This window comes from Phascolarctos cinereus, unplaced genomic scaffold (assembly GCF_003287225.1).
Source record: "Phascolarctos cinereus isolate Bilbo 61053 unplaced genomic scaffold, phaCin_HiC Scaffold_5;HRSCAF=322, whole genome shotgun sequence".
Lineage (NCBI taxonomy): Eukaryota > Metazoa > Chordata > Mammalia > Diprotodontia > Phascolarctidae > Phascolarctos > Phascolarctos cinereus.
The window spans coordinates 20,475,408-20,489,965 of NW_027555958.1; the positions used below are offsets into that span (position 1 = coordinate 20,475,408).

The 14,558-nt window shown below is 51.4% G+C and overlaps 1 protein-coding gene across 1 annotated transcript; it reads left to right on the plus strand.

Moving 5' to 3' along the window:
* The first annotated feature begins 3,584 nt into the window (after nucleotides 1-3,584).
* On the plus strand, nucleotides 3,585-12,654 carry VPS37D (VPS37D subunit of ESCRT-I). Its single transcript, XM_021005867.2, is given in 6 exon segments — nucleotides 3,585-3,782; nucleotides 7,635-7,806; nucleotides 9,089-9,171; nucleotides 10,359-10,496; nucleotides 10,499-10,672; nucleotides 10,674-12,654. Coding segments are annotated over 6 exon segments (801 nt in total). The 5' UTR covers nucleotides 3,585-3,641; the 3' UTR covers nucleotides 10,767-12,654.
* The last annotated feature ends 1,904 nt before the right edge of the window (nucleotides 12,655-14,558 follow it).

Consider the following 14,558-nt stretch of genomic DNA (forward strand, 5'->3'; position numbering starts at 1 on the left):
ACCATGGCTCATTTATTTTGCATTAAGAAACATTTTTAAAAGCATGTACTGTGAGCAGAACACATCCTAGACTTGGTACATCTATAAAGTTTTGATTAGACATAGTGCCTGCCCTAACTGGAGTTTAAGGTGTAAGGGAGAACAAGACACACACACACACAGACACACACACACACTTTGTAACACACATTAATTCCAGCTGTGTGACCCTGGTAAGTCACCTAACCCCAATTGCCTCAAACACACACACACACACACACACACTAATTACATACTAGGGATACTAGAAAGGCCCAAGGCAAGAGCTAGGTGTAAAGTCTGAGGAGTAGAGCCTTTCTATGAGCTCTCTTCTGACCTGGAGAGAGAATTGAGTTACCCTGAAGGGGCACGGGCTTGCAGTTGGGTAAGGGGGCTTTCTCCTGAAGAGGGTTAGGGTCTCCAATGTGAAAGGGCATCTAGTTCAGGGGTGGGGAACCTGTGGCCTCAGGGCCACATGTGGCCCTCTAGGTCCTTGGGTGCAGCCTTTTGACTGAGTCCAAGTTTTACAGAACAAATCCTTTTATTAAAGGGAATTGGTTCTATGAAGTTTGGATTCAGTCAAAGGGCAGCACTTAAGGACCTAGAGGGCTACATGTGGCCTGGAGGCTGCAGGTTCCCCATTCCTGCCTTAGGCTGTCTCAGGAGCTTCCTGAAGCACTTTCTGGAAATGATTCTGTTTAATTCAATCAACAAGCACCTATGTACCATTTACTATACTCAAAGCATTGTGTTGGGCTTATAAGCTAAATGGGTGTGTAGGGGGTATAGCTGTTCATCCTGTGTTTCAAAGACAGCCAATGACATCACAGGATGATGTCTTGACTTGCTTGTGAGTTGGATTTAAGTGAGACAAAGTTGGACTAAGTCATCAGCTTCTCTCTCCCAGAATCATTGAAGTCCAGTGGCAAGACAAAAGACAGGATGGCTGGTGATGGCAGCGGATGACCTTGGCATCTTCCATGTCTGATCAAGCTCTAAGTGCTCCACAGTGCCTGCTTCAGCTGCCTTTATGGCCATTGGAACAAATTGTTCCCATCCACTCATTTCACTGGGGAAAGTTTTCACATGCTTGGGGTAGATATCATGGGGACCATTACATAGGAAGTGATAGATGAAGGAAAAGATAGATGGGAGACTGGCAAAGCAGAGATGTAGACCAAATCTCAAGGAAGGAAGGAAGGAGAAAACAATTTTAGCCTAGGGGAATCTCATCCTTCCTCTAGACCAGGGTCAGTCAAGCAAGGACAGGGTTTGGGAGAGAAAAAAGAACATGGAAGAAGGGATGGAGACATGGAGAGGGAGGAAGAGACAAAGACATGGAAGAAGGATTTAAGAAGCTTCACTGGCTCTCTTTTGTCCTTAAAATAAAATAGTAATTCTTCTGTTTGGCTCTTAGAGCCCTTCACCATGGGGCTCTAGACTCTCCTTCCAAGCCAATCACCAGTATCATTCTCCTCAATGTCCTTATGCTCTCAACAACCTAGCCAACTGTTCTCCACCCACAACAACTTATCATGCCTGCAGTGCCTCCCCCCTCATTCTGCCTCCTAGAAATCCCAGCTTCCTTCAAGGTTCAGCTCAACGCCATCTCCTTCAAGATGTCCTTCCTGATTCTCCCAGTTGTTAACAACCACCTCTCTCTCCATTTACTGATTTTGTATTTATTCTGTATGTATCTGACTGTGAGTTGTGTTTCCCCAGCAGAAAATAAGCTCCTTAAGGCAGGGATACTTTGTATCCCCATTGCCTAATCCAGGGTCTGACACACAGTAATTGCTTAATCAAAGCTTTGTTGACTGATTGACCTAGAGACGAAAGGAGAGAGAGCAACAGGGACATGAGGGGGGAAACAGGGAAGGGGACAGAGACATAGAGAGATGGACAAGGACATGGAGGGTGGGGGATATGGATGATGGGGCCAGAGACATGGAAGAAGGAGCCAAAAGACATGGAGAGAGAGGAACAAGGGCGAGGACGTGGAGGGAAGAAAAGAGACAGAGGGGGAGGGGCAGGATCGTGGGGACAGAATCACATCCACACAAACCATGGAAAATCCATACCGATGACTGACCACTGTTTCCTGCCTAACCAGGGATTTCCTTATGTCGCCTCCTCCTTTTCCTCCTCTATCACCCTCATCTGAGCCACAATTGGTTGTGTTCTGTGCTGGATACTCACCACAGAAAATCACCCCCGTGCCTTTGACAGACACATGCAGAGACTGTCCATACACAGCAATGAACAATAGCTGAAGTACAGCCCTTTGGGGACAGGGAGTATTTCCATTACTTCCAAATTTAGGGGTGAGAGCAGCATTAATGTGGGAGCACACAGGTGCAGAGGGTGCCTTCTACTAAGCAGTCCTCTCCAGACTGGCTTTCTGAAGGGGGTGGTTACCTCCGGTTTTTGGGGGGTGTCCTTGTCTGGCTGGCTTCACTTCTTTTGATTTGTCTTTTGGGCAGCTAGGCGGCCCAGTGGATAAAGCGCTCAGGGAGACCTGAGTTCAAATCACCTACTAGGCACCTACTCTAGCAGAGTGACCCTGGGCAAGTCACTTAATCTCTTTGTTTCAGTTTCCTCAACCGTAAAATGAGGATAATAATAGGACCTACCTGCCAGGGTACTCCCAGTAAGATGACATTTGTAAGTGCCTGGTACATAATAGGTGCTTAATAAATACTTCCTTCCTTCTTTCCTTGTCTCTCACTTGATCTTTTGGGGTTCCTGTTTCTTTAAGGACATTTCCATACCTAGGCTGAAAAGTCTGCTGTATCCACCCATCAGACTGTGGGCTTCCAAGGGACCAGAGCTCGCTCTCTCCCTCTCTCTCTCTCTCTCTCTCTCTCTCTCTCTCTCTCTCTCTCTCTCTCTCTCTCTCTCTCTCTCTCTCCCCCACTCTCTCTGAGATCATAGTCCCCAGAGCAGAGCGCTTAGCACATAGTAGGTGCTTGATAAATACTAACTGGGACTCTGTCTTAACCCCGATTCAAAGTCTTCTAGAAAGGCCGACAGTCTCCCGCATCAGACCAGGACCAAGGGCTCCCCAGGGAAAGGCGCTCTGTTGTGTCTCTCTTCATTATCTTCTCCCCCCCTCCCCCCGGCCTCAGACTAGAGTTCTCAGGGCAGAAGGGACTGTCCCGGCGCTCAGAACATCCTAGGGCGTAGGGGCTCCCTGAGTGCAGGGACGGGTCTCAACCACTAGAGCAGAGGTTTCCTCAGCCAGGTCTGTGTCTCCTCTAACAGACCAGAGCTGCGTCTGTCCCAGCTGACCAGGCACCTTTCCTCAGTTTCCCTTTCAGTCTCCAGGCCAGGGGGTTGGTTCACTGAGACAGGAGGTTGTGAGCCTGGGTCGGGTCTGGATGCCGCTAGCCGGGCAGAGGCGACGTTGCCGAGGGACGGCTGGGCCTCGGCAGTTTGAGGCTGGGGCTGGGGGTTTTTGGGCCCCTGGGGTCGGGGCGGCCGGGGCGGCGGCTCCTTTAAGAGCGGCGGCAGCGCCCTCTGGCGGCCAGCCTGGGCTGCGGCCGATTCCCGCGGCCGATCCCGGAGCCGGAGCCGGAGCCGGGGCCGGGCCTGGGGGCGGCGGCGGCGGTGGCGGCGGCGGCATGTACCGGGCCCGGGCGGTGCGCGCGGGGCCGGACCCTGGGAGCCCGGGGAGCCGCTTTGGGATCCTCAGTACGGGCCAGCTCCGGGACCTGCTGCAGGACGAGCCCAAGCTGGACCGGATCGTGAGGCTCAGCAGGAAGGTGGGTAGGAGCGGTGTAGACGGGGCGGGCCGTGTAGACGCGGCCAGCCCCGCCCCGCCCCGCCCTGCTCCGCCTCTGGGCCCGGGGCGGGGAGGGAGGCGCCCTGGGACATGCCCCTGCCGGGGGTCCCCCCGGGGCTTGGAGCTTGGGGCTGGGGGGCCGGGGCCTGGCCGGAGCTCGGGGCTGGGGGAGGGGTCGCCGAGGAAGGAGGCACCGTGGTCTGGGGGGACCCACGGGGGCCGGCGGGCGGTGTGGCCGCGCCTAGTCGGGGCTCCCAGGCCGTGGGGGAGAGGACAGGTGTGCATCCATCCTTCCCTGGCCCGGGGGAGGGGCGGCTGGGCACTCGGCGGGGGGCCGGAGGGGGCCGAACGGGAAGGCCCCAGGAGTCTGTGGGGACAGGACGGGAGGGGCGGGGGGGCATTCTGTAGGTGACCGAAGGGGAGGGGCCGGGGTGCTCTATACGGCAACGCACGGAGGGGTGGGCATGCCCTATAGAGGACGGAAGGGAAGGGGCGTGTGTGTGTGTGTGTGTGTGTGTGTGTGTGTGTGTGTGTGTGCGCTGTAGGGAGCCAAAGGAGGAGGCGGTGTGTACATTAATGGGGGACAAAAGGGGAGGGGTGGATGGGTGGGTGTGCATTCTGAAGGGGACAGAAGGGGAGAACATTTCTTATGGAGGACAGAATGGAAGGTGTGTGTTCTATAGGAGGCTAAAGGAGGAGGGGATGCAATCTATAAGGAGCAGGAGAGGGGGTGGGTGTGCATTCTGCAGGGGGCAGAGGGAGGACATATTCTATAGCGGACTGGAGGAAAAGTGTATATGAGGGGGCTAGAAGAGAAAGAGGTGTGTGCATTCTGTGGGGGACCTAAAGTATGTGCATTTCGTAGAGTTCAGAGGGGATCTATTCCATAGGGGCCAGAAGGGATGGGTATGTGCCAGGAGAAAGAAAGGAGGATGTGTAGGATATAGGGAATGGCTAGAAGGCAGAAGGGAAGGGCTGTGTGCATTGCATAGAGGGTAAAGGGCAGGATTGTTTTGCATTCTATAGAAGGTATAAGTTGTCTATAGGAGTTAGAAGGAGAAGGTGTGCATTCTATGGGGATAGAAGGAAGGGTATATATAGCCTAAGAAAAACAGAATGGATTGGGGGTCTATATTCTATAGGAGTCAGACAGGCTTATGTTTTAGTGGGAAAGCTGGAGAAAGGTGTGTACATACATTCCAAAGAGGACAGCAGAAGAGGCTTGTATGGTCTGTGCGGGACAGAAGGAATATATACATACATATGGGTGTTCTTTAGTGTGATGCTGAAAAGGAGTGATGTATTCTACAGGGGGCAGAAGGGAAGGGGGTGTGTGCATTCTATGGGGAGTAAAAGGGAAGGGTATTGTAGTTTATAGGAGGCACAAAGTTAAAGCATTGTATCCTAACAGGCATGGAAAGGCATGGAGGAATAGAAGGGGAGGGGTGTGTATATCATAGGAGAATGAGTGCAGAGGAGATACATTTTTATCAAGGTTTGACACTAACTAACAATGTGGTGCTGGGCAAGTCACTTAAACTTCCAATTTCTTCACCTCTACCAGAGAGATAATACTACAGGGCTGCTGAGAGAAAATACTTTACAAAGCTTAGAGAAGCAAGTGGTTGTTATTAGGGTTTGAGAGAAGACAGGCATATGTCTAAGCCATGAAAGGACCTTAGAGTCCAACCCCCTCATTGAACAGATGAAGAAACTGAGGCAAAGGAAAGGGGAAAAGTTCAATATCACACAGGAAGTGAGCATCAGGGGTGGGATTTGAAACAGGTCTTCTGACTTCAGAACCTCTTTCTATATCATGCTCTTATGTATGGGGACAGAAAAAGGAAGGTCAGTGTGGGGACTGAGTGGATATACAGACACTTCAGCTATGAGTGAAAGAAATATAGAAGGTAGAGAGGACTGTCCTGTAGCATAAATAAAGTCTAGCAGATATCTCCATACCTTCCTGATGCAAAAGATCTCTCACTGTCAGTGATGGGAGGCATCCCCTCCTGCTGTGGGATTTGGAATCAAAGGATTTATTTTCAAATCCAGTCTCTTGGACAAGTTAACTTTACCTCTCTGGGGCTAATTTTCCTCATCTGCAAAATGAAGGGACTTGGTTAGATGAACTTTGAGAGCCCTTGCAATTCTAATGACACGATTCTTTTATTGCAGAGACAGGGGGTGGGAGGTGGTGGAATGGGGGGGTTGTCTCTGGGTGTGAAATATGGCACATCTGGTCATTTCTGTCTCTGGTGGTTTTGCTTTATTTCTTTGTTACAAGGGAAGGCTCATCTTGGGAGGTGGAGGTGGGAAGGGTATGTCTGGAAATGACTCCAGTATAAATACAAAGGGCATCAGTACAACAAACACAAAATCCCAAACAAACAATTCTGTGGTAAAAGTTTTAGTCCAGAGGCCCACCTAATTGGGCTCATCATCCCTAGCAAACCATAAAATCTCTGAGAGCTGCCGAGTTGTCCCATGGAAAGAGCAGAGGGAAGTGTGTAACAGAGGTCCCTAATGCGAAGTTGGGCATTGCTCCCTCTGACCTTTGACTTCAGCCTGGGCATTTTCCCAGCACTCAGTCTGGACACCTTTATGTTTGTTTTGTTGTTTAACTTCTCATTGCTTCAGGATTGTACCTTCCAGAACAGGTACTTTGAAAAGCCTCAGAAAACACAACATCCTGCCTGTAGTGCTTAATGACTCTAACTCTGCTACTGAGTACCTAGCTATGTGACCTTGGGGAAGTCCCCTTTTCTAGTCTTCAACTATGAGTGGAGGATGCTGGGTTCTGTCCCTGAGCTCTGAGGTCCTTTCAGCTTTAACGTTCATTGATGTTGATTGCCATCCTGCCCCTGACCCAAGGACAGGACTCTTACTGGAGGCAGAGAGTGTAGGAAGACCTGCCTGTTGTGGGCTGGGGCCCTAAAGGGCCTTCCCCACCCTCTGCCCACCCCCCATCTGAGCCATCTGTTGGAGCCCAGCACTTCCAGAAAGGGTGCCCCTTTCTCCCAACTATAGTGGGTGTGCATGTGAAACTGGATGAACTCTGGGGGTGTGGTGTTTGCTAAATCCTGACCTCAGAGGCCATCTAATTCAGTCCCTTCCTTTTATAGAGGAGAAAGCTGGGACCTGGAGAGGTAGAGTGACTTGTGTGAAGTCTCACAGGAAATGAAAATGATAGCTTATATTTATGTAATGCTTTGAGGTTTACAAAGCCCTTTTACACACATTATCCACACCTCAGCCCTGTGCAGTTCTCCCCATTTTGGGGGCAGGTCCCCACATTTTTAATGCAATTCTCCCCATTTTTTTTTATGAAAGAGAAGTTAAGTAATTTGCTCAGGGTCATACAATAGGTAAGTGAGGTGGGATTTGGGTCTTCCTGACCAAGTCAGGTGCTTTGTCCATTATGTCGTATCCAAAGCTATGTCTTAGGATCATAGATTTCTAGGAGGAAGAGATTTCAGAAATCCTCCAGCTCCAAACCTAGTGGTCTTCCACCTGTACCACATTTGGGGTCTCTGGTGCCTAGTGTCCGGTACATAGTGAACACCTAAGAAATGCTTTTTGACTAAGATTACATAGTGGCCAAAGCCAAATGAGAATATCATTTGTCTACTGACACCCAGAAGTGCACTATACATATGGCTGGGTTTGTCTCTTTCCATAGAATGAAAGCCTCTTGAGGGCAGGAACTATGGCTTCTCCTACCTTCTCTGAAGTATGTTGGAGAAGAGGGCTGAGCACACAGGAAAGGGCTACTTAATAAAAAAGGGGATAGATGGATGGATGGATGAATGGATCACTTCTGTCTCCCTAGTTCCAGGGCCTGCAGCTGGAGCGGGAGGCATGTCTGGCCTCCAATTACACCTTAGCCAAGGAGAACCTGGCCCTGCGACCTCGGCTGGAGATGGGCAAAGCTGCTTTGGCCATTAAGTACCAAGAGCTCCGGGAGCTGGTGGAGAGCTGCTGGGACAAACAGCAGAGGCTGGGTAAGTGTTGGCCATCAGTGTCCAAGGAACAGCCCCTAGCCTGTCTCTCACCAAAGATCCTCACTGCTGGCTGTCAGAGGCATCCCTTCCTGCCCCATTAAAGTCACTGATGGATTGGACAGTGAAGGTGGAGGCTTGGTCTGGTAACACACTGGCCCCTGTGAGCACATGAGGGATTAGCTTGGTGTCATTTTGGAAAGGTTGGAGCAAGGCCCCGAGAGGTTGGGCAGAATATTGGAGTGAGGTTGGGAAATGTCAAAGGGAGGCAGATGGAGGTAAAGGTCCAGAGCCTCAAGCCCCAAAGGCAAGGGCAGGGCTTCATGGGGACCCTGCATGTCCTGGGTGAAGTGAGAAAGGCTCTAATAGGGGAAGGGGAAGGATCCATCTTGGCCTTGGGTTGGCCTTGGGCCACTGGCTCTTCCTTTTCTTGTCTTCTTCCTGGCCTAAGGCCAAAGAGGAAGTCAGAGGGATGAGGGAGCACATCCCCAAAATGAAGGCTTTGGAAATGAAGTCACTCAGACTTCTAGCCCTGGCTTTTCAACACCCTCAAAATCCCCAAGTCAAGTCACAAAGCAGCAGCCCTCCTCCCATTCTTTAACTTACAAGAGGTAGGGTGGTATTGTATAGGCCTTGCAGCCAGGAAGATCCACATTCAAACCCTACCTCTGACCTGTGCTGGCTGCATGACCCTGGGCAAGTCACTTCACCTGTTGGTGTCCTAGGAAGTTCTCTGAGGTACAAAGAAGGTGCTAGCCTGCACTGGTAGCGGGAGGTTCATTTTTTGGGGGTTCCTATCCCAATTAAATCACAGCTCTAGTCCCCATCACTTAGAAACTAGATATTTGCCTCCTGACACTTATTAGAAGGGTTTGCAAAGTCGAAGAAATAACAATGACAATGATAATAATAATAATAATGACTAACATTTATATAGCATTTACAATATGCCAGGCACTGTGCTAAACAATCATTTGATTTTTTTTTTACCACAACTCTGAGAGATAGGTGCTTTTATTATCCCCATCTTACAGATGAGGAAACTGAGGCAAACATGATGAAGTGACTTGCCCAGGGTCACACAGCTGGTAAGTGTCTGAGGAAGGATTTGAACTCAGATCTTCCCAACTTTAAGCCCAGAGCTCTGTGCACTCTGGGGCTCTTTAGCTGCCCACTAGGCAAGGTGATGTGACTCCAGCAAGATGAGTTCTTGGGCTTAGGGCACCTTGGTTCCCCCTACAAGAAGGAAGGGAGGCTAGTTTGATTGTGTCCCTGTGGTCCCCAGAGGTGAATGTGCAACGCTGGAACCCACAGTGTGCCCTGAATGGGCTTCGGGCAGAGCTGGAGGAAGCTGAGCAGGAGGCTGAGGTGAGGAGGGGAGAAGGATTGCTTTTCCTTTTTCTTGCTATTATTTTAAAAATTTATCCTGTTTTACTGCTGTCTTTCACTTTTACATCACATCCATTTCCAAATATCTCCCTCCTCCTCCCCTGCTAGCTGAACTATCCCTTGTAGCAAAGATTAAAACATAATGGGGGGGAAAGTTTATCAAAACTGAAACCAACGGCTGTGTCTGACAGTGTATTCAGTATTCCATGCTCATAGTCCACCTACTTCTGCAAGGAAGGGAGGGTGGCGCATTTTTCTAAACTCTTCTTCTGGCCCAAGCTTGTTCCTCACAATTACACTGTGTTCCGTCATGTTTGGTTTTTGTGGACTTTTGGCTTGGGTTGTTATAGCCATTGTGTGTATTGTTTTTCAGATTCCACTGACTTCACTCTATCACTTCTGATAAATCTTCCTATGCTTCTCTGAAATATACCAGTCGTTATTTCTTATGATGCCACTCTTGATTTTGTTCATGTATCAGAATTGTTTAGCCCTCTAGGGAGTTGCTTTAGTGGGACCTGTGACAGAGGAGAAGGGGAGTGAGACCTTGATTCAGTGCTCCAATTATTCCAGGGTTCTCTCACTGTCCCCCTAGACATACTACTCATTCTCCCAACAACCATATTGTTAGTCTTCTAACATCTTCCCTGCTGCCATCTTCCCTCCTCTTTTCTCCTTATCCCAATTCTTCCAATCCTTCAAAGCCCTAGTCATGGCTTACCTCTTCTATGGAGCCTTCCTTGACTACTTCAGTCATCTCTCCACTCCCTTAGTGGCTACAACATTTACAGTTAGTGTTTGTGAGCCAACATTTAGCTGCCCTCCTATATGGGAGTCTCATCATGGAATCCCCAAAACCACCTAGTCCAAGCCCCTCCTTTTACACAACAGCCGCAGAGGTTAAGTGACTTGGTCCCTCAGGGGGGCAGTGGCAGAAGCTGGGACTGGTACCATCGTGTCATGACTGCCTACTACCCCCATGGTCTCCCCCGAAGGTATCAAGACTCTTCTGAATGCAGAAGGGACACAGTAATGGAGGGTATGAGGTGGGCCCTGTGCTGGGGGGCCAAGGTTGCCGATCTTTGCCCTCCCTTGATATTGCTTCTCAATTCTTCATCCTCCTTCCTCCTTCCCACAAAGCTCTCTCTTCTTCTCTTGTGCCCCAGGAGCAGATGGAGCAGCTGCTACTCGGGGAGCAGAGTCTAGAGGCCTTCCTGCCAGCCTTCCAGCGGGGCCGAGCCCTGGCCCATCTGCGTCGGACCCAGGCCGAGAAGCTTCAGGAGCTACTGCTAAAGCAGGAGCGGCCTCAGCCCCCACCCCACCCCCTCCACCCTCGCCCCCTCCTGCTGCAGCACCCACCAAACTTTTCCAGCTGCGCTACGCCTTGGCCCCTGCCACAGCAGCTCTGCTGCCCTCAGGGGTTGCCAGGGGCCTGCCTGCAGCACCCCGAAACCTCCCACCTCTGGACTCCCGCCCTGTCCTCCCCCCCAGTCCAGGGCTCCCCCCTGCGCCTGCTCGGCCAGGCCTCCTTGCTGAGCCCCCGGCCCCCGCAGTCAGAACCCCCCCATCGGTAGGGCTTAGAACGTGGCCCCCCTCTAGGAGGGCCCCCAGACAGACTTGATACCAGGCTCCTACCACCACCATCCTTGAGGAGTGAGGTGTTGGAGGGGCGGGCTCCCCTTCCCCCAGGACTCCAGCAAGGTCCCTGCCCCTGGAGGCAGAGCCCAGGAAAAGGGGCTCCAGGAAGATGAGACAGTGGGTAGGGCTGGGGGGGGCAGGGGACTTTGCCCCCCAGCTTTGAGGGAACTCTGCTATTTCTCTCTCCCTGGCTGGGGTGGGGGGAGGGTTTCAGGGCTGGCCAGAGCTTGCTTTTTCCCATGCCCCAAGAAGGGAGCATTCCCACATCTAGGCTTGCAGGGTGGGGGTGGGGGCATTTTCCACGATCCACCAGTAACCTGGGAAGGGGCCTTTCACTAGGCATGACGCCAGGGCAGCTGGAGATATCCTCAGATTTCTCCCTGGCCTCTTCCTTTCCTCCATCCCCTGGTTCTATTGGTGTAGCTGCCAGGAGGGCCTTCACCTAGGATGGCCAGGTAGCCCTTGGGACCACACGCTGTCCCCCTCCCCCCATAAACACATACATACACTCCAGGCCCTGGGCACCCCAGGCATGAAGGGGTGAGGGCATCGTGGCATTGGGGGGGAGGGGGCGCTTCTGTCCAGCAGCCAGAATGCCCGGCAATGAGAACGCTCTGTCCTTTTCTGTCTTGTCTCTTAGAATGGGACCCCCAAGAGGGCAGGGTCCTTGTCTTTGTGTGTTCTGTCTAGTGCCCTGCCCACCAGGCCCCTCAATAAATGTGATGGTGAAGATGACGATGAGGCCAGCCTACTGAACACTGCATGCTCAGTTCATTCCCACCTTCTCTGCTTGCACTGTCCTTCCCCTTCCTCTGTGCCTCACCAACTCTTACCTGCCCACCCTCCAGAGTCCTACCTCTGCCGTGAAGCCCACCAGGCAATAAAGTCTTTTTTTGTGTGCACCGCTTGCCCAGTTGGAAACAGAATGGAGAAGGTGTGTGTGCCAGCCTGGTCTTGGCCAAAATTTGCCAGCCGGGCTCGGGAGTGGAGCCCTCCCTTCCTTTGGCACCAGCCTGAGGGCTCCGTGGATGTCAGCACCTTGTTCCCTTGGGGCTGGCTTCCCTGGATCTGTTCCAGGCTGACCAGCTCTACCCATAATGACTATCTGCTGCTGAGAGTGTGGAGGTTGGCCCCCGGATTGGACCTTTGCTCTGGTCTTTGGCCATGTGGGGAGACAGGCCATAGCATTCGGAGCGTTAGAGCCGGAAGAGACCATTTAGACCAACCTCCTTATTTTACAGATGAGGAAACTGAGGCTGACAAATGAAGTGGCTTTCCAGGGTCACACAGTGGGAGATGGCAGAGCCCAGGCCCCCTGACTCCCCAATCCAGGACTCTTTTCACTGCATTCCTACTGCCTCTTTTTGGTATGTAGGTCGGACTCTTCCCAACATCAGCATCAAAGCCTGAGGCACGCCTAGAGGAGGACACTGAAGAAGTAGGGTGCTTGGACCAGGCCTCTGGCCAGTGCAGTGTTACAACTGAAAGGAATCAGGGATCACCTGATCTAGTGGTTTTTAACCTGGGTCTATGAGCTTGGGGTCTTCTTTTGGGACAGGGTCGCCCAGGCTGGGAGTGCAGGGACCACTCACGGGCAGGCCCAGCTCTCATCAGCACCACAGCCCTGCCCTGGGCCTTCCTCAGACCACCCAAGGTCTAGGGGCCAAACTCAGAGCAGACACCGACTTGACCCAGTTCACTGCAGCTCAGCACCTCTGAGCTCAACCCACCGACTGCCAGTCTTTGCCTCTCTAGTAGCAGGGATCATAAGCATGCCTCACCATGCCCAGCTGTGAACGTTAAAAACATTTTGTGATAACTTTATCTTGATGTCATTGGTTTCCTTTATAATCCTATGGATTTCATGCATTTAAAGCCATTCTGGGAAGGGGTCTGCAGGCTTCACCAGACTGCCAAGGGGGCCTATGACATAGAAGGAGTTCTAGTTCAGAGGGATGCGAGATTGAGAGAGAAGTGAATGACTTAAGGTCATCAGACAAAAAGAGGCAGAGTTGTGATTTGAACCCAGGTCTTCTGACTCTTTTGGGGTTAAGAGGCATGGGCAGGCCATGCATCCTACAGGACCCAGAGCATTGGCTGGAGGCAGGTAATTGAGATTGTAGGGTTCTGCATCAGCCTCTCCCCGAGGACCTCAAAGGACCATCTGGTGGGCTGGAAGCAGGTCGGGGGAGGAGGCCGTGATGTTCTCACCATGGGGACGGGCCCTTGGGAGGGGCCAATGGGCCTGCTAGGGAGAAATGTTGCCATGGCAACTGGAGGGCCCTTGAAAAGCTTCATCATAGAAGGGATTGTGTGCATGTGTGTGTGTGGGGTGACACTCGGTAGGTCACTCAGTGACCCTCTTGTACCAAATGGGCTGTGGCTTGCAGTTTCCTCTGGTGCTGGTGGAAGAGGCAAGGCTCACCACCCCAGCGGGCTCCCTCTGGGTAAGGAGGGAGAGAACCTTAGAGTAGGCTGGTTAATGAGAAACTTCATTAACTGAAGGCCCAGGATGTGACCCTGACTGGGTAGTAGAAGGGGGAGGGGAAGCAGGTGACTGGCAGGCAGCAGGCAAGCTGGGCTAGGAACAAAGGGAGTGTTGAGGATGTGATATCCAGGTCACACACACACACGCGTGCGCACACACGCACACAGGTACCTATGCACAATGAGGGATAATAAGGAAGTGCTTCATTGTTGCAGACCAAACCCCTTCCACCGGAGCAAACCCTTTCTGAATCAAGCTGCTAGCACTCGGAGGACTTGTAAGGTGGTCCACTCCAGCTAAGTCAGATCGTTCATAAATAAACCATGTCGCGGCATAGTGATCAAACTGCTTTGGCTCCTTGCTCAGACCTGGCTGGAGAAGAGATCTGTCCCTGTTCCACGAGGCAACCAGGACCACTTAATAGGCTTTTTCTTGCTTTAAGAAAATCTGAAAACTCTTTCCAGACGCAAAGGTATCAGTTAACTGATTCTTTGCTTTAACATGAGATCTAAGCAATGTATTCTTTTAATGGCCACTCTCTTCCCCAGTGCTGTTCTTTTAAAATGATACTAACATCAACCTTTCTGGAGTCCTTTTCTTGCATAAAATGAGGCATACTCGTGGCATTGAAAGAGACCACAGATCTGTTCCTCGCTTCCTCAAGAGGCTAATTTTTAACTATTCCACAACCTTGAAATGGGAACTGTGAGCAGAGACTGGAAGGGGGTGTGGCTCCCCTCCCAGTTTGTGATGGAGATGATGACATGGCAGCTTCAACCAAGTGACTTGGAGAGACTGTACCTGTCGACTTCCTGGACGAGGTCCCATCACAGAAAGCCTCAGATGGCACTGTCCTCATATGGTCTGGGATGCTGGGGCATCGTTAGGTATTGGGCTTGGCATGCTCTTGCACACAGGTAGGGCAAAATGAAAGCAGTGTGTGACTGAATCAAGATGACGATGGATGCAACATGGTGAGTCTAGATGTGGCTGCTTCTGTACAGTTTCCACTTTCTTGGACCCCAGAAGGAATTGTGGAGCCCCTGAATGTTCCCATTCTCCTAGATCAGAAGGAATTCCTTAGGCCAAGGCCTTGGAAAAACCTCTCTTGTGGTTAGGGGTGAGGCAGCTGAAGCTGCCTGATTTTTTTTTCAGGTCTAAGCTCTACCCTATTCAGTGGTACCCACCCAAATAGGGCCAGGAGGATGGGGCAGGGGAGACAAGAATGAGTTTGGTTAAA